Source organism: Kryptolebias marmoratus, linkage group LG14 (assembly GCF_001649575.2).
Source record: "Kryptolebias marmoratus isolate JLee-2015 linkage group LG14, ASM164957v2, whole genome shotgun sequence".
Classification (NCBI taxonomy): domain Eukaryota; kingdom Metazoa; phylum Chordata; class Actinopteri; order Cyprinodontiformes; family Rivulidae; genus Kryptolebias; species Kryptolebias marmoratus.
Genome location: NC_051443.1, coordinates 12038663 through 12059679, shown reverse-complemented (window position 1 = coordinate 12059679; position 21017 = coordinate 12038663). Strand labels below are relative to the sequence as shown.

The following is a 21017-nucleotide window of genomic DNA, read 5'->3' as shown; positions in this document are numbered from 1 at the left end:
CTCTTTCAGCTGTCTAGTGCCTTCAAAGTTATAGAAGAGTAAGTGAAATTTAAGTTCAAAAGATATGGGACAAAATAAAATAAAAAAAATAATGCTAAAAATATTGTATAAGTAAAATCTGACCACCAAGCGTAAACAGTGAGGTTTTTAGCAAGAAAACTACTAATGTATGCAAAAAATTGATTAAACACTTTGTTGTTCTCAAACACATTGTAGAAATTCAATCTAAACGCTACAGTCGGAGTCTCTTCAACTCTAACAAAGCCTGGGAGAGATTCTTTATCACTTGGTGAAATCACAGAATCCCAAGAAGCTTTTCGAGCCGCTGAACTCAAAGACATTGTTGCGCAATAAGTAAACAAACACCCACAGCCACACACACAGGGGTTGTAGATTTATGGATGCTTCTGGCGAGAACACACCTTAAGTGTTAAATGCCTTGCTTTTAATCAATCAGGTGTGCATTTCACCTCTTATAACTAATTCAACAGACCTCCACATTTAATTCTGTTGCCTTCAGGTAATGCAAAAACACCAGCCTTCTAAAAACACAGTGTCCTCTCTGAAAATACAACCTCTTTGACATTTCTCTAACAGCAATTGTAAAAAGACCAAAATATTTGCAGATCTTTCAGGCAACCAGGTTCTAAATTACTAGGTTTTGCATCTTTTTGAAAAGCACCTAACTCGTGGTGTGTTTTTAAAACATATAAAAAAAGGGACTTTTTCTTGATGGCTCACTCAGATGACTTGCCAGTGTTGTTTCCCCTAATGCCAATTTAATGGATGAGGCATAGCTTACATCCTGCAGGCATTTAAACTTGTGAATTTAACCACTACTGGTTGGTCATTCCACTGAATGCTTTCATTTGTTGTTCATCTTCTTGATGAACAAACAGGACCCTTGTTGCTGACACTGATGACTGGTAACGTGTGAAACCGATGGGGTGGCAGATTGATGTTGCTGCCGTTCAGTTCAGGTGTGACCTCTAGAGATCAGCGGGTCAACCTTTAACTGGGCCGCCCACCAAACAACAGGATAAAAACAGGGTGAAGGGATCCTAAGGAGGTTGTGCTTCAGGTTACACCCACAGCTATTATCTCCTGCTGAACTTCTCGTTGAAAGCGTCTGCAAGACCTGCGTTAGCAAACGTCTTCTGCCAGTTTTAAAGGGTTAACAAGAGTCGCAAAGGAAAATTGTGACAGATGCTGAGGTGGGGAGGATGAGAGAGGAGGAAAAAAAAACTTGACCTGAAAGTGTGGGTAAAAGTGTTGAAATTATAAACAGGATACCATTTGTTTTTCGCTCTCTACAAACTGATCTTGTATAAACTAATGAATATTGATACTGCTTCTTCTTTAGCCAATAATGACCTGCATAACTATTATGGTTTAGCAGTGATTTCTGACTATTTAAAGCCTCGTTAAAATGTGTGAATTTAAAGAATTATTGCCACTGTCGCAACAGCTTTTTTGTTGTTGTTGGTTTTAAACCTGGTGACATGTCAAGTTGTTTCCTGTCTGGTGCTCTTTCAAACACAAATATTTTAAAGGAAATTAAATTACAGGCAAAACTGAAGACTGCTTTTGCTTTAAACTCTTTTCCCTGCTAACTATGCTTTAATAATTATTCATTCATTTATATCCATCCACAGCAATGTTTATGAAAATGAAAAAAAAAAACCTCAAGAACATTCAAGAATTATTAAATTTGGTAGTGCATTGTTTATATTGGACCATCCACAATGGAGCTTTTCCGGTCTATAAAATGACAACACAGACTTAAAAACTGTCTATTGCAATGTAAAGTAAAGAAAAAGATGGAAGAACTGAGCCATGAGATTATTTCTTCAAGGCAAAACCTGCTATGGCGCTAGAGAAACACAAGTCAGAGGCACATGAAATAACCAGCAGGGAGAAAAAAAAGACAAATTTAACAGGAGAAAGTTAAGGACTTGGTGAATAATTTATTCTGTCTATTGTAGTGGTTTCTTCCTGCTGGCTGTGTTCAGTTTTCATGAAAGATTTCTCATTATATCCTTGGTAACTAACATGAAGTACTGCAGGAAACACCATGTTCTGCAGCTGTGGATATGTCGGCTGGAGCTGCAGCACTAGAATGGTGCAGATGTGAGAATGGGGTAACAGGGGACAGGTGATTGGAGACGTAATGAAGGCCGAAGGCCAGTGGTGTGTTTTACAGCTTTCCAGCTGTGCTGTTTAAGCATGGCATTCAGTATAGAGCCACAGGAAGACCAAGAGCATCAAGCCAACTTAGTGAGTAAGTGAATGGATATGGTAGATGTTAAGAGCTTAGTCCACTTAACACGTACTGTGTTTCACATAAAAAAAGAGATGGTATCTACATGTTCATTATACAATTAGCAATGCAAAAAAAATAACATCTAAATACTGGGTTTTATCCGTCACTTACTACTCAATAGGTCATTCCACAAAATGGGTTCATAATGTGGCAGTAAAACGCAAGTCCCTGTTTAAGCTACAAATACACCAATCGAGTTGACCACATCCTGCATTGTTATCACTACATCGCACCCTTGAGATGCAATGTAGGTGTATTCTTACACATACTTGGCTGTTTCGGCTCTGTGACTACCTCTATTAAAGGCTCAAAGAGGTAACAGTGGTGGGTTGACTTCAAGCCTCCTTACTTCTTTATTTATTTTAGACTTCTGCAGTCTAAAATAAATGTGATACACAAAGGTTTTGTGAGTTGTCTGCACAGTTCGAAAATAAATTATCAATAACTGCATCCAGTTCCAAACTGGAAGACTGATGAAACAGTATCTAAATTAGTTTATGCTTCAAATTTTCTTACAAATGAACTGGGCTATATGCAAGTTGATTTTATTCTGAATTTCTTTTGGACTGAATTAGATTGAACAGAAGTAAAATATTGCTTACTGCTTGCATGTAAGTCTTTAGCTCTTTGATTAATTGTGAAGAAACATTTTCAGACATGGCACTACAATATGTATGTTTTAACCACATATTTCTTTTACAAACCTGGAACTTTACTTTTATTAGTTGTTATCAACTCATGTCTTTTGTTTTTCTTTATTTCTGCTGCTGTGAAATCCACCTCAACCCGAATGTTTTACTGTCACCAGCTTCCACAAACATCCCCTTTCAATACGTCAATGACTAGCAAAGCAGAACCAGCGGCCATGGGTCAATGTTCAGGAGTAAATATTAGTGTGGTGATAGAGGTGCTCTGTGTGCAGTGTTGCATGGGAACAGACTGCCTAGTCAACCATGACTAACAAAGTGTGCCCACACAGCAAAAGGCAATCTATATTACAGATCCATATTACAAAACAGCAAACCAGATCATAACTGTTAAATGTATTAGTGCAACATGAAGATGTAAAGCTAAACAAAGGCGATCTCATTAACCAAACCGTGATTGAGAATACATCTACAAAAGCACCTGCTTTTTAAAAAAAAGACATCACTATCTTTATGGCTTATAAGATGGCACCTTGAAATATCATATAATATCTGAATATCAAAAATGTCCTCACTCACGTTCTCAGCATTTTACCTATTTCAAGATGTGATTATGGTTTAAAAATCAGTATGCAGAAAGAAAAAAAAATACAAAAATGTTTCTCCTATCTGTATTGTGTAAATAATCTACACACAACAAACTGAAACTATGTGGAACGGGTACCTAGCGTTATCAGCAGAGATAAAAATATGCCACATGTAGCCACAACAAACAGCATATTGTTGCATATGAAAACTAAATCCAGCTTAATCACTTGGTGGCCTTCTTCTGTGTGTTTATTAGTGTAAAGTATCAATACAAGTTGACAAATGAATTTTTGCTTATTCTTTATTAGTCTGCTAGAACCACTGATGGCATGCCTAACTTAAATACACCTGGACTACCATCTGTATATTCAATCATTCATAAAGCAAACTTTAAACCAATATTGCGTTATAAATATTTTACAAACTACAACATACACAACAAGAGAGTAAAGAAGAATTAATAAAACATAGGCATCATATTTTAAGTCAAAGATGTAACTCTTAGAGGTTTTGTATGTGGTTCTTGTGCACTGCCCAGTCTCACCTCAGGGTGAACTTGATTAGACATCTCCTCTTGCAAAGATTTTCAGCTGTCCTGAATGATTTTTCACTCCCTTACTAAACCTTCCTATCTAAATTTATTAGTTGACTCAATATTAACTTAACTAGAAGAGTCACTTGAGATATTTCTGCAGCAAAATTAAAATGCTTTCAGATAGCGGAGTAGCTATACAAGTAGCTCCATTAAATCTGTGTGTTGTGTGGTGACAAATATTTACATGTTTCTAGCCTCAGTGTTGGCAGTACAAAGTCTCTGCAGCACTTTCTATCCAAACTTAGCACCATCTTTTCTGCCAGCTGTGTTTTGGTACACTTCTGCGAGCCTCTCAACTAGTGATGCTGATTTGTGGTTCATTTGTGCTGGTTCTATTGGTACCCAAACACTTCCTCCGCACAGACAAGGAAGACTGCACAATTTAAAACACATTAGCACATTACTGCACAAATGTGTTTTACTTTACATTTAGAAACACAAAATAGTTCAGCCAAATTACATCAGTTAGGTCAGCTGCCATATTAGCCACCAGCTCAAGTGCTTGACCGATATTCATGAATTTCTTCATTCCGTTTTGTTTGTTGGACTCTGTTCAACAAAACTATTCTTCCGCGTAAAAAAGCAATTTGTTATATATGCTACTGGATCATACCACACTGTGCTGACTCTGGCTTGCGACTGACCTCCATGTTATTATGCGTGTTCAAATATTCCTCACTCCCTGGCAGCAGCAGTACAAATCGGACAATTTCAATATGGGTCGACATCTCATTATGGGCTCTGAACAAGCTAATGGAACGAGTCCATGGGAGCCCTTGGCACAGCACTTTATTGGTGTTGCATTGAAAGATATGCAGTGAGCCCTGAGGTCTTGTTCGCTCAATTGTCCCCCGTACAACGGATATGCACAGTTGTTCGCGCAAGCATCTACATCCAATGACACAAACAAATAAGCATCCAAAAATTCTCACAAAAGTATTCGACCACATGCAAAAGGACTGCAGAGGAAGATGCCTGTTCTTCAACAGCACCAATGACAAACAGAACATAATTTATGATTTGAGCGTTATCTCTCTGAGCTATTCAAATTAGTGCTGGCTGAAATAAGTCAAAACCAAAAAATGTATGTACTTTGAACTGGCTTAAGACTAAGCATAAATTCTACACTGCACTTCCATGTCTACATTTTGCATCACATTAAGGTGTAGGCGTGTCTCAGTTTGTTCTGTGAAGTAGGGGCAATGCTATCTGCATTTACAACCTCAAATTTAAAAAATACTCAATAACTCAGATAAAAAAATTATGATAAAAAAATTATAATGTCCAGCGGTCAACAATCCTTAAGTATAAAACAAGTGTTGTAAGCAGATGTTTGTAGGTAGCTACATACCGGTATGCAGCATTTTGAAACTCCCTCAAAAAACACACCTCATCTGTTTATATAAATAAAATTGATCACAATTTATGATGTATTGGGTATTGGGATGAATTGGCATCTTAAAAGTGTCTCTTACAAAAAATATTTTAATCACTACTCCTTGTGGCTTTGAAGTAAGTAAGCAGGTAAAACCGAACTCTAAGGTTAGGGATAATACCAAGAAATAGGATTCATTCATACATACCTGCTAGATAAGGGCAAGCTGATAAATTTGAAAATAAATTTTCGTTTTGGCATCTTATAATAAGAATCAACCATTACTTACAAACATTTCAGTGCAGCGATCTTGAGCCTTTTACAGGAGTCGGACTTTTGTGATTTTTAAAGTTGTCCTGAACAATCACTTTCCAGGTTTTCTGGCTGCATTTTAAAGTTTCCATTGGGAACTGACTGCTTTTTTTAAACAAATGTTCAGCCCAGTCCTTGTACTTTATCAAAAATGGTGAAACTGGCAAAACAAAACTTGCTCTATCTAATGTAAATTCCCACAGTAAATTTTTGACATAATTTTTTTTCCAGTTTATCACACCAAAACATTAGTTTATTTGCTAAAACTCTAAATATTAAATATATCCCCAACCTGAGAAATGAAGGAGGTTAGAAATGCTGGCACAGATTTACCAAATTTCATTATAGGGTGTGGTAAGCTTCTACGATGCAAATTGGTGAAAATGGGAAATCACACCACAACACATACACGCCATCCTGGGTACCCCTCCTGTTCCTTCCCTACTGAGGCCGAGGTCACTAGTATGATTTCCTGTCCCTTGTCTCCATCATTGGGAGCAGCTCCCTCCTCAGAGTCCAGGGCAGCCTGAACTCAGTACCTCTGCCTTTCGAGCTTCCCAGTGCAACAACTTGCCTCATTTAGCAGGTCTAGGCAGACACGGACACGGTGACAGAAACATACACAAGACAGAGCAGCGCACTATGCCGCACAACCACCCAACATAAACAAGCTCAAAACAGTCCAATCCTTCAAGTGACTTTTTAACTGCAGTGGTTTGCTGCATTTTTTAGCATTCTATTTAAAGCTTGCGTTCTGAGCTGAATCTTTCAGTAAACTAAGCGCACACCGACTGGCAGGCGGCAGGTTTCCCTCGAGTGAAACCAGTACAATAAAGAACCAGAAACAGCTAAAAATATCCGGCTTGACAGCATCTTTAACATCCAGCAACACCGAAGAAGACGCTGACAGCTAAAATACAACAACACTATGATTTGCTAGATGAATTTGGAGTTCTGAGAGAATGGAAGCTGTTTGGCAAACAATCACAAGGCAAACATGAACTAAAAACCACTTGAGCTAGAAGACTGATCCCACACACAGACAAACAGCCACAAGAGAACCAATCGCTTCACTGCCGAGTACAAGACACAGACAGATACAGAGAGACATCAGCATAGGAAACAGTAAATAGCCTCAAGCAGTGAGGAGTGGTACCACTCTCCTCATATTAGAGTGCTGTACAAAGCCGATCTTGTCTGTACTGTGGCCTACTTGTCATCCTCTTGACACTCTTTGCACAAACGCTGCACAGGATAGCACTGACAGACAGATGCTACATGATAAACACCTTCACAAGTTTAAAAAGAAGTAAGACTAGCAAAAATTATTCACATTTATTTCATTGCTTCCTAAAAAAAAAACAGGTTTGGAAGACAGATTTGCTTGTCAAAAATATTAGAATAGTTTTTTTCAAAATCATCTATAATTAAAAGAGAATATATCTGAATATATAATAGAATCAGATATAACACTGTAAGTGACAGTGATTTGATCTAAGCATTTTTTTTTTATTGCTGTTGCAGCTGAATGTCAGCAGTAGCCAAAGGTGTGGACTCAGTTCGAAATCCCTCAGCCTAATAAAATAAGAAGAAACAAAGAAATAGTCAGTTTAAAAAACTGGTGAAAAAGAAAGGAATATAAAGATCCATGGCCAGCAGGATTAGCAGCAGGACACATCTCTGTATGACGCCTCTGATTTATTGGAAAGGTTTTCAGCTGAAGGACTTAGAGTAAGTATAGTAAACTTTAATTCAACTCAGTTCAGTTCAGCTAATTTATATAGTATCAATTCACAACAAAAGTCGTCTCAGGGAACTGTACAAAACATTTGCATATGTTATAAAATGCCAATTCGTAAACGTTATCCATCTGAGGAAGCCAGCAGATAGCGCTGAATTTTCCATTTGTTGTAATCTCTCGTCCTGAGCAGCACATCGGCGACAGTGGAAAGGAATGACTCCAACAGAACCAGGCTCAGAATGGATGGCTATCTGCCTCGACTGGCTGGGGTCAAGGCAGACAGCCACACTCAACTGTGTGTACATGGTCATTTTTCATCAGAAACGTGAAATATACAACAATATTCTAAGAAAATTTAAATAATTACTGGACAAATTTGAAGAGCATTTTTGCTTAAAATGCCCATCTCTAAACGCTGCTTAACCCTACGATCAGTATAAAGTACTGACTGATGCGATTTACTGTACCCTGGCCACAAATGTCTAGCTTGAAATCTGGCAGCATGGATTTGAGAAATCACAGAACTCATTATAATCCAGCTGCCTTGTAAGATAAAGAGTGTTCATCATACGCCTGAAAACACTGACACAGATATAATTCATTTAGACTTTAAAGAGTCTGTGATGAACAGAACTCTCGCTGCACCTTGGGCTCCACATCTAGTTGTAAGTAAACAACATGAAATGTTGTCGAAAAGACCTCGAACAACTGCAGCACACAGGATTTTTTTTTTCACAGTACCAACAAAAAACAGTTTGGGATTTTGCTTAAAACATTTTATTCTTTTACAATAGATAGCCTTTGGTTCTTTGGTACCCTCACCAAATAAAGAAAATTTTCTTGCATCAGGTGTCTAATCTTTTTATAGATATAAAAAAAAAATTCTAAATAAAGTCTCAGACTATTTCATCATTAGAAAATTTATTTAAATCACTTTTGCACAATTTTCTTAGAACCTCATCCACAGTGATGCAAATTTTGTGGCATATTTTAATTCTAAAAGCAGAATCTTTTGTTCTTTTGTTTTGTTTTACTTTGCGTTGCATGGGTAAAAACATTCAAAAGAACTGGGCACAATAAAATACAAAGTCTTATTCTACCCATGGGCCTAAAAGCTCGACTGCTGATGAGGTAAACATTTTGTGTGTCTGCGAGCAGATTTTTCATTTACAGTTTCAATATGATGAAAAGATATTAACCTAAGACTCCACAATCCTGGATTAGCCCAAACAAGCAAGCACATGTAGGCATAGACGTACATTCACATCTACCCCGACAACAGCGACTTGCCTGCAAGCAATGCCAACTTCTGTCTCCATTCCTGATTTAGACCTGAATCGGAAACTGGCAACAACTGTGGGACATCCCCTTCTTTGTATGCCAGCTCCCTGACCCCACCATGACACTTTGGAAGTCGCAGTGATTTGACACAATCAAGCCAAGCAGACAAAAAAAAAAAAGAGTTTTCACAAGACCACTACCTTTTATCAGCAAAAAGATGCCAGTCATCCCTTTTTCACAGCTGTTCACTTTACTTTGCTTTAAAAAAAAAACACAGTTCAGACAAATCTGGATGTTTTTTTGTTCTATTTTTATTCTTGGTGTGGTCAGTAGTATGAAAGGAGTCAGCAAGTGATGTGCTGAGAAAAGCAAGTAATAAGCTGTTTATCTTCGTTCCAAAAAAAAAAACATCAAAGCTCACTGTAACGAAAATACCATAAAATAGCTTTAAATTTTAACACGGCAAAGAGAGTTGCTACATGTCCAAATCAAGTAGTTCAAAACTAAAGAAAAACAACAGAAGCAAGTTGAAAAAGAAGTACAACATTTTGACTTTCAGAAGTGGTTCTTGGACCAACTTAAGGGCAAAACATGCTTATGCTTTATGATGCACGTCAAAGTTTACTCCTCCATTATTTCCGATTCCGACCTCCACACCGGCAGCAACGCTCTATGTTGTCTCAACCAGCAATATTTCTCAACACAATTCGGTTTTCAATCGACACTGCTCCTGAAAGAAATGCCTTTTTACGTGTACTAATGTACTTTATGTGTTTGGAAAATTGGGTTTCCATAGAAGCTCTTTGATGCTTTTTATGGACAGTTTTGTTTAGTTGTAGCATTGTTTCATATCAAAAGTTTAAAAACCGATGATGAAAAGTTCACTTTTGCTGATAAGAGGTTTTAAAATAATTCAAATAAATTAATGCCATATATTTTGTGTTTTGCTGTCAGACTCAACATTTAGGGGAAAAAATAAAAAATCTGTTTGGCTGACTTGACCAGAAAGTACTTATTCTTGAGTTTGAAATTTTAGTTTGTGACAAGCCGAAAAGAGGCCAGTAAAATTTAGTGGAAATTTAAATAGTTGTCTTTAAGATTGTGATACAAGTAATTAAATGCGGAGGAGTTTTCTACTGCTTTTGACAGCAATAAGCAAACTCTTAGCAGTGAAATAAGATGTAACGAACAAATTAGTTCAAAGTGTCACCAACATCTGTGCAGCATAACCAGCTCATTTGACAGTGCACTGAGACCTGTTTTGAAACACCATTTAGTGAATCAGTTTTAAACACATAATTAAGTCTTCACATCCACTCTGAAGGCTATCAAGGCTACAGAAACTTGGCAAATCAGGGTAGACAAACCATGCGCAAACCAATACAAACAGGAACTCTGCTGAGCTAAAAATGAGTGGATTTTAGGGCTGAGCATTCCACAGACTGTGTGTTTTCAAAATAAGGTATTAAGACACTCGGCTCTGTGTAATTACACAATAATTGACTCAAATGCCTTAATTAAAGGAGCCTCAATGTGCTACCAGCTCACCAGGGTGGATCGCTTCACACAATGTAGAAGGGGAAGCACAACAAACATTAATAAGTCAAGCAATACCCACCCCAATGTGTGGGTCAACAAATATGGCCAGCTACCATGGTGAAGCTAAGTAGGCAGGGCAGTATAACCAATGCCGTTTTTTGTGTTGTGCAACAGGATTAGAACCACGACATCCAGATGCACTGACAAATCCTCACCTGATGAGCCAGGATTAGAGTAGCTGTGGCTTCTGTCTATGAATTCTGGAAGCAATAAAGCGAAGAAGCAGCTTGTGATGAAGGCCTGCAGAGCAAGACTCTAAAAGCTGGGTCCACCCAAGGCTTCAGCAGTGCAAATGAGCACTTTCCATAAAGCCACACGACACAAAAAGCACAGCGAGGAATGCGCCCAGGATATTATTCTGCCAGTGAACCTATTTTACATGAAAAGCCTTCAAGCTGACAACAAAAGCCTTAAACAAAAGCCCACATCCCTCAAAAACAAGGCAAGTGTGCATGTGTTTCACTAAAACAGCTGTATAAATACATATAATGAAACCTCCAAAACCAGAGCCAAAGCAACCATGCAAGTGGAACCAGTGTTTGATAATATTTTAAGTCTATTCATTTACATTTAAATTTATGCCTATTTTTTTAAACAAATGCTGTTTCGAATACATGCATCTACATTCAGAATCTCCCTTGTTGTCATTTATACTCAAAGGATATGCAAAATATTAATAAACTCCATCAACTATGTTTCATCAGTTTCTAGATTGTGTTAACTCAACCACAATAGAATCATCTCTGCACTAATATGTGTATATTCTTACTGTCTAACACTGATACATTTTACATTTTGTATAACTGAAGATATGCCTACCTGAGTCCTCATCTTGATCCCCTCGTACAGAGGAGTCTGTGTCCTCTGAAGACACATGGCTCCTCCAGCCTATATTGCCCATGCAAGAGTCTTGAGTCCACACAGGGATTAGTCCAGGTGATACTGACAGTTACGCTTTCTGTATGCCAAGCCTTGTTGGTCAAGCATGCATTTGTAGCGCTATCTCAGTAGGACTGCTGAGCATTAGTCATGAACTAACTGGACCTCATGATCATCCTTACTTGACCCAGCCATGTTACACTTCAGAGGAAAGATCCACAAATAGCACTGACAGATATCATGAGGAAATGAGAAGCAGAGCTCTATTTTGAAATCAATTGTTCCTTTAAAAATTATTGAATTACGGCAAAAATATACACATCACATAATCCTGGATAGGTGTGAGGGAATAAGTCCAAGTTGTTCTCGGTGGCCATGGGGGGCATCCAACCTATAATTATCCGGAGTGGGGATGTATTCAACAGCCATGAGGAAATGAGCAGCCCACCTGCAGGAATAAATGACCTGCTCCCAAGCATGTAGGCCAACACACAGCAGTGACCTCAAATGGAGCATCAAAGAGCCCCTATCAGAACACAATACCCATCACAGACGGAAGTTGAGATGAATACGACCTGCAAATAGAACTTGCATTAAATCACAAACGAGAGCTCTGAAAACGATCCTAGCTGCAGTCCTTAGCTCCTTGAAAGATACTGAAGATGCTGAAGACAAAACAGCTATAAAAATATTCATGTTACAAAGGCCTGATTGCCTTCACAGATGCTGCCTTCCACTTCCCATTGATTGCCTCGTCCCGGTCATTACCAAAGGTGTAATCAATCCATTTTTCTACCCGATTTGCTCTTTGTGCAGAGACTTGATTCCTCTCAGTGTTTCACCTTTCTCCACCCTCTTTTTTTCTATCCCTAAGCTATATTCCCTCCCTCTTTTTTTCTCTTTTGCTTTCCCATACACAAAATACACACACAAAAATCTAATTACAACACAGCTAAACCTATACTGGAACAGCAGGCCTCTCATTCTGTGGTAGAGGGAGGGTGAAAAGCTTGCTCCCATCAAACCTCAAAATTGCAGTTTGTCAAACCAGGACCCATAGCTTGCCCCGTGCAACAGTGGGATCACTCATCAGCAATGCGGGTAGACCAAATTGTCTGGGGAAACCTTTTGTAATCATAACTACTTCGGCTCTTACTCAAAGTTCTGGTGACTAAGGTATGCAGGCTTTGCTATTTTTGTACATCACACAGGACTATATTTCAGTCTGAAGCACGGCAGTCGCCACTTCACAAACACAAAGACGTCTAAATAACTCACACTTCAGTGTTAACTCTAGGAATGCTAGAGAGTAAACTATTTGCATTGCAGCTAAACTCCTTCACAGGCAAACGCTCTCTCACAGTTTGCAAAGGGAGGGATGTGGGGGGAAAGAGGAGTCTAAAATAAGAAACTGATGGATCAGTTCCGCTCTGGCTGGTTACTACCATTGACTGTCCAGTCACAGAAGAGTCCACAAGCTAATTATAAAACACTGCGCTACTCCCACGACTTTGTTACCAACACTGACATACCAAAATCTGTTGTGTCACAATTTTAATCTCCATGGGGAAAACAAAGCAGATTTTGCAACTGCTATGAAAAAAAATGATGCTGTAGAACAACAACATCTCAATTTAGGCTTAGTTCTGCAGTGTTTTAATCTGTGCCTGGTGCAGTTTTCTTCAACCCAAAAAATTGGACAAAAGAAGTCATTTCTTTAGTCAAAATAAATTATCTAGTGTTATTGAAAGTGAGCACAATATTAGCATACATAGGTAAAAGAAACATGATTCTTAATGAGATCACCTTTCAAATTTGATCTCCTAAAATTCTGAAAAAGATCACAACTACCAAAAAAACCACATCTGTTAGCCGTGTTATCAGATGGAAATCTGAGTCTTCAGAGTTTTGTTGCAGTAAAATTCTGCTCATCAGTGCTGGAGGCAGTGTACAAACAAAAATAAAATACTATCCTTTTATAATTAATTTTAAATGAAAACTTTAACAAAAAACTTGGCTTGTCAAGCTGCCAAGGACTCCTGTGCTAATGGCACTTTCTCATTACGCTGTGTAGAACAACTTGACTCAGCTGTAAGCATTTCTTTTGGGGATTGGGGGGGGTTCCTGGTGGGATGGGGTACTGTGCAAGCAGTACTTTTTGTTTTATACAACCTCAATTCTGAAAACGTCTGGACATTGTGTAAAATGTAAATAAAAATAAAAGGCAATGATTTGCAACTCTCATAAACCCACAGTTTATTCACAATGAAACACAATAAACATATCCAATGTTTAAAATAAGAAATTGTAAATTAAGAAAAAAACTAATTTTGAATTTATGACAGCAACTTATCTCAAAAGAAGTTGGGACAAGGAAACAAAATGCTGTAAAGGTAAGTGGTACAAAAAAACAGCTGGAGGAGCATTTTGCAACTAATTAGATTAATTGGCAACAGGTCAGTAAGAGGACTGGGTATAAAGAGAGCATTTTAGAGAAGCTGAATCTCTTAGAAGTAAAGATAGGCAGAAGTTCATGAGTCTGCAAAAAAATAGTGGAATTTCAGAATAATGTCCCTCAATAGAAAATTGTGAAGACTATGAATACTCCATCATCTACAGTTCATAATATCATCAAAAGATTTCACGGATTTGGAGAAATCTCTGTGGAAAAGGCCGAAAGTCAATATTGGATGCCTGTGATCTTCAGGCCCTCAGGCAGCTCTGCATTAAAAACGGGTCTGATTCTGTTATGAACATCAGAGCATGGACTCAGGAACACCACCACAAATCACTGTCTGTAAACAGACAGTTCGCAGTGCCATCCATAAATACAGGTTAAAGCTCTATCATGCAAAGATGAAGCCATACATAAACACACCATTAGGAAAGGTCACCATCTTTTCTGGTTCAAAGCTCATTTGAAAACAACTGAGGCAAAGTGGAAAACAAAAACTAATCAAAACTTGAAACTCTTTTAAGAAGCCATGGACTCTAAACTAAAGAGGAGAGGAACCACCCAGCCTATTATCAGCACACAGCTTAAAAGCTTGCCTCTCTGATTGTATGTGGGTACATTAGTGCCTATGGCATGGGCAGCTTACACATCTGGAAACGTACCAACGATGAAGAAAAGTCTATACAGGTTTTAGAACAACATATGCTCCCATCCAGATTGTGTCTTTTTCAGGGAAGGCCTTGCACATTTCAGCAAGACAAGGCTGAACAGCACACTACATCTTTTACAGCAGTATGGCTTCATAGTGGGAGTAGAAGTAGAAGAAGATGTCTGCAGTCCAGACATCTCACCAAATGAAAACATTTGTTGCAGCTAGAATCCTACATAAGGAAGAATAGGACAACATTTCCCTCCAAAAACTCCAGTTCATATATGTTTACAGGCTGCTGTTGAAAGAAGAGGGGACGTTTCATACTGGTAAATATGGCCCTGTCACACCTTTTTTTAAACGTGATGCTGCAATAAAATTCAATGTTAACTTTTTTATTTTTTAAACTGTACAATTTCTTAGTTTAAACATTTAATATGCAACTATATCTTATTGTGAATAAAACAAGGGTTAATGAGTTTAGCAAATCACTGCATTCTGTTTTTATATACACTTTACGCAACGTCCTAGCTTTTCAGAATTGGGGCTGCAGCTAAACTGATAATATAAGGTGATGTCAAAATATTCCACAGTGCTCCTCAGTCAGAGACTAACACGTGAGGGGAACAACAATTGCTCTTCACTTAAAGGGATATTTTATTTTATTTGACTTTTGGAGTGGGGTTTTGTGGTGTCGTTGTGAACAGTCAATGTCTTAAGAATAACAGGGCGATCAGGTGAGTGAAGCTAACCACTGCTCTAAACATGGCCCATTAAAGAGAAAATGTCCACCACTTAATACAACTGTAAGTCAAAATTTTGTTCCCGCAGTTAGAGGGAACACTGTGTTTGACCACTTTACAGATGAAGAGATCTGTTGGTTAGAAAGATGGAACAACTCTTGGAGGACTCAGCTGTACAGCGATACATGTTCAGCAGCCACGGTGCACTTGGTTAGCATAGCGATATGAAAGTTGCTAAGTTGAGAAAATAGCAATTACATGCATATGTCATGAAAAAGTGCTGTGGTGGAAAAACATATTATAGTCTTTGCTTGAACAACTAGTAAAGTTTTAAGTTTGAGATGTTTTGGAAGGTGGAAGTTCACTCTTGAATAGGCCATGTTTTGAGCAGCAGTTAGCTTAAACTACTAAGAAGAGCTTTACCCTGATTTTGCAAACTGGGATCAGTTGTACTGCTGTCTACTACAAATACCATTCCGGAGTACGGCAGATAAGATACTGACAGATATGAGTACTAAAACTCACTTCAAATAAAACAAACTATTCCTTTAAGTCCTGTTTGCACCACCTCACACCTTCTCTGAACAAATTTGATGGTCTGTGTGCACAGTTTACATTAATGCGGGGGATGAACTGTGAAACATAAAATACAGAGATCTCATTTGTGCACACAGATCCGCCATTTTGTGTATAATGAATAAATTCTTGAACAAATTTATGTATCAAGAGTATGGGTGCTTGGTTGTTTTTGTTTTTATTTTCTTCCTGCACTGAAGGAAGATGCGCTTGAGCTCTGCATCACCCACTAATTATAACTCCTAAAAGATATTTAAATAAAAAAAAAAAATTATGGACCATCTCAAATGCAGTGCAGTAACCACTCTACACCCACACAAAGACACACACGCACGCACGCACACTTGGCTGTGTCCTGGTTCTGTGTCACAGCAGTTTCACAATGTGACGAAATGATAAAGAGCTAATTCCTCCCATATTGAGGAGACACTGTCTGAAGTGGAAAACAAGGCAGGGAGGAACTGAATCCTGTTGTTTAAACCAAGACATACAATGAAAAATAACTACATTATGGTAAAAATTATAATGAATAAGCGTATACCCTAAGACTAAATTTAGAAAGAAAAGGATCACAAACCAAATGCAGTTACATTTTTGGTTTGTCAACTCAAAAAGGGAGAAGAAACTTTAAAGTTTAACCCAAAATATCCGTAAAATGTCTGTAAAACAAACATTAATGCTCATATTCTGGAAACAAGGTGTTGTCTTAAGTGGCTTAAGTAATTAAAATCTAATTAAAAATCCAACAACAGCGTTTCTTAATCCATTTAAACGAGAACAATACAGTTTACCAAATGTGAAATGACAAATTAAATACACTCCAAACTTCCCACTCTTCTCCACCCAGTTCATTGTCCCAGAAGAAATCACTGGGAGAAAAGTTTTTTTTTCCTGTCAGCTGCGCTAAGTTTTTTGGGCAACAAACACAAGACACCGAGTCTGTTTATGGGTTACAGTCCAGGCTGCCTGAGTGATGAGGTCATGTGGGCGCGTGCACAGAGAATGGGGGTTCAGTGCCTAAACAGATAAATCAACCACCCCGTTCATTTTTTTTTTTTGGCAAATGACAACCAAACCAAGCTCCAAACATCGGGTTGCAGAGGCAACCAACAGGTCACACACTGTGGGTGTTTATCTCCCCGGAGAGGAAAAAGTCAGTGACTTTGGGACACTGTAACCATGGCGACTGAAGAGCATGTTGATGCAGTCGATGAACGTGTCCATAGCCGCTGGAGTTTGGAGTCTATGTACGCACTGATGAACCTACACAAACTTTGCTCTACAGTGAATCTTCACACAGAGAAACTTGGCATCATTTGAGCATCTGATTCATTAACCTATGGCTAAATCTAAGTGCAGCCTGTATTTACAGGTGAGAACTTCACTTCAAAACTTTCCTTCTTGAGGCACGAGTTGCACCCACTTTCATTTGTCAAACCTAAAACTGGCTGTTCTAATGAAGAGTTTCCACACGCCGAGTCCAACACGAGACAGTTGTCTTCTTAATACCGTTTGTTTTTACAGACATTTTTTACGGTTTAGATATTCCATAAATATATCACATTTTCTCTGACAGTTCCAAAACCAAAAATCAATGCAGCCTAAAATACTTACAGTAGACATGACAGCAGAAAAAAAAGAAAATATCTACATGGGCATTGTCTGTGTGACAACAATTTAACAGCTGTAATTGAGTGACCTTTCATTAATCCTAAGCCATCAGAGTCCTGAAACATCAAATATAACATTACAAGTATAGTAAAAACATCTCTGAAAACCTAATCAGATCATAGAATCATCCTTTGTCATCGAAAGCTTTTTAAACCCCTCCTTTTTCCTTTGCATTGCACTTCCAAGGAGACAGACTTTCTTCTGGGGGGACCTTTTGGTTGTTTTTTCAAAGTTTTCTTTAAACTTCAACTGTTTTTTTTTCACTTTCTGTCCAGTCCTTGTATCTAACCACATATATTATGAGTGCATGCTTACATAAAATTAAGAAAATGGACAAATGGATGACTAAAGAAGAAGTATCAGGCCTACAGGAAATAAATGATATCCTAAAGTTGTGCCTTTATTAATTACATCCTTCAGTTCATCATCTACTGTTCTGACTTTGCCAGTACTTCTTCGGGAGTAACTTTGTTGGTGCTAAAAATACTAAATAAGCTGATCAGAATCATGGTCTGTATTATTTTTATAGATGAGAGAAACGTGAACAAACTGTGTCTTTGTGCCTAAGGATCCAAATTAAAACAGAGTCTTTGCCAAGTTGTCTGTTATGTGTTGACACAACACTGTTGTTTATCAGCTTTCTTGTGCCTGAATAATTTAGATGTCAGTGTTAAGTGGCTTGATAAACAAGAAAACAGTCCTCAGAAAATGTTTAGATACAAGACTGAAAATGAGCTCTCCCGCAAGCCAGAAGAAATGACGATCAAGATCATTTTAATTTAAAGATGACAAAAAAAGTGTGGCTCAGTGGAAGCAAAATGTCATGAAATGCAGGATGACTCAAAACTTTCTCACCAGCTCTGTGCATTTAGGATCAATATGTGTTATATAAAAGACCATAAGCACCCTAAAAAAAAAAAAAAAAAAAAAACTGTCAAAAAAAAAGCAAGAAATGTGAGCTGGATTGGGCTCACATCAAACCCACTGTTGCTTTTGCTTGTTTTCAACTCATCATCGCCAATGCTAATCCTCAAAAAAAAAAAAAAAACCATTTCGTCGTGACCATATGTAGTCATCTGTTCGCAAGACACGAAGGCAATCGGAAACTTTTACGCTTCTGAGGAATGACCGAGCTGCTAGTGGTGGATGACACTCCCCTGCCCGAGAGGGTGTATGTGTTCATTTTCTGCCGCCGGAACCGGGAAGGGCTGGCGGTGGCGGTGTGAACCGGAGCAGGCAGACAGCTGGCGGGATGGGATGCAAGTGTTGCTGGCGGGTGTAAAGTTTCCTTTCAAAAAGGCATACCTAAGACGACCCCGTTTGCGCTCGCACTCAAAGTGTGCAATGGTCGGTGCTTTAATTTCCTCTTCCAGCCGCATATAAAACGAGCCACGCTAGCAGACACAACGAGGGCTCAAATATCAACTGAACACAAACACAAACAAGTCCCGGGCGCTCAAAACTCCTGTGTTTTTTCTTTCCTTTTTTTTTAAACGCGGCTAACGCTAGCCGCCGAAAAAGCTAACCTTTAGCTGCAGCTAGCCGTCTTTGAGAGGCTATGATTTAAAAAAAGGAGGTAAAGTAAAGCAGAGAGTATTCCCATCAAGCATATATCGATTTGTTCATGAGTCACGAAAGATGACGTCCTCCCAAGAAAAGATGAGATTTCTCCCGACTCCCGTAGGAGGAGAAAAGAAATAATAGGAGCTGGTTAAAATAAATAAATAAATATCGGTGTTGTGGCGAAAAAAAGCACCCTTGCTATAAAAAGCATCTTCCAAGACAGCGCTCACTAATAAACTGAGTAAAATGACAGCTGACCCTTGGTTTACAGTTCTGTGAAGGACACAAATACCTGAAATTGTTTCATTGTGGCACACGTAAATGAATGTTTTTTTTTTATTTTTTAGGCTGCCAGGAATCTGCCAGATTGTTTACCTTTTTGCCATCATGCACAAGAAATCGTTTCAACCCCGAAATTAACTTTTTAATGCTACCAATATAAATCTGCAAACCACCCTTCCCCCCAAAAATATTTTAATTTAAAGCAACTATTTAAAATATATCCTGACAGCACAGCTTGCCATGAAAAACACACTGTTTAGACTACATACATACATCTAATTAACTAGATAAATGTGTTCATAGTGAAAAATACAAGTCTGTGCGCCAGTTTTGACTTTTATTCACTGTTTTAGTGGATTAAACTGCCTTGAAACGGAGAGGTGCTTTTTCTCGGCAGAGGTGCTGTTTTTCGGTACAACACCAGTGAAGTCCCATGCCAGCTTTGGAATGATAGCACCTCTAATGTGACATTTTTCCCGACTACCTATCCCATAATAGCCGTCTCGCTAGATTAGACACGTCTAGAAAACCGACACAGACACGTTCCGTCTCAACTGGGCTGCCGAGAAGAGGGCAATCCACGAGGCCCAATTAAACCTCCGCTGGACACGTTCATCCAGCGTTAACCGGAGCTCCATATTTGTATCCCGCATTCGGTCCAATCGCAAACCCCGCGCGAGGGGAACCGTTACGCCGCCTGAACGGCACCTCGAGGCGGAGCGGTGTGCTCCGGTCTGGCCGGGCGGGACTCACCTTGCTTGCTTTCTATTTTCCTCGACATTTTCGTAGCCAGCAGGCAGCTGTGTTCCCCCCCACCACCACCCCTCCACACACACACACACACAGGCGCACACACACACTCGCGGTTCAACAAAACGGTCGCTGCAGACAGACGAGCCTCGCCGTCGTCGTGCGTCTCCTCCGAGATTATTCCCTCATTTTCGATATGCTCTTGTGTCCATGAGACGATTCCGCCGGGTTACAGATGATGTACTTGTAGGCCACACACATTGGTACGGTCAAACGCGGTCTCTGTCCGTCTCCGGGTATTTTTTTACTGGATACACACACACACACACAACACGCTCGCGTTAATGCCCTGGACCCAGACTCGGGCAGAACTAGCGTACCCCGGTGTAACAGCGCACCCTGGCGGTAGGAATTAGCCAAAGCAATCTGTCAACAAGGGGATGGGCGTGTTTCCATCTCAGTCCAGAGAGTTGCAACAAACCAGACTGCTGGGCTGTTTTTCACACTTAAAAAATGCGCTCTGCTTCTGGACTAACTTTAAAATCCAGACGAAAACAATAGACCACGAGCAGTCAAGTTAAAATGGCAGGGAAATAAAAACAGAAGATTGAAGCCATGTTTAACAACACCTGCAGAAATCTACATGTCAACATAGGTTTGCACATAGCTGTAGTTTATAGTGCTATATCTCATGTCAGGGTTTTATTTTTTGTTTTGTTTTTTTAGGAAAATGTGGTGAAAACTCAACATTTCTCATCTTAAACTGTCTTTGCACAATCTGAAGCTTTATTCTTGAGATGTAACTGATGTATACATCCTCCCTGCCGGTGTATATATATTTTAATTAATTTTTTTTTTTTGCATCATACTTTTTGTGAATCAGGTTCACTGTTCTCCCTTGCTCTCCTGTGCCATCCAGCTAGTTAACATAGTCTAATCTTGTGCACCCATGTTCCTTTATGTAGACAAGGTTAGGATACAGAGGAAG

At 38.9% G+C, this 21017-nt stretch overlaps 1 protein-coding gene across 10 annotated transcripts in view; it reads right to left on the bottom strand.

Moving 5' to 3' along the window:
- rapgef1b (Rap guanine nucleotide exchange factor (GEF) 1b) overlaps positions 1–20400 on the bottom strand; it is a 45304-nt gene extending 24904 nt beyond the window's left edge. The window contains exon 1 of one of the 10 annotated variants that reach the window (XM_017407719.3): positions 20033–20400. In XM_017407719.3, the coding sequence (XP_017263208.1) occupies positions 20033–20060 (28 nt within the window). In that variant the 5' untranslated portion in view covers positions 20061–20400. Of the gene's footprint in view, positions 1–11280; positions 12141–20032 lie in introns of those variants that run through there. The other 9 variants (XM_017407715.3, XM_017407717.3, XM_017407714.3 and 6 more) reach the window with 9 other exon arrangements.
- Between the last annotated feature and the right edge of the window lie 617 nt (positions 20401–21017).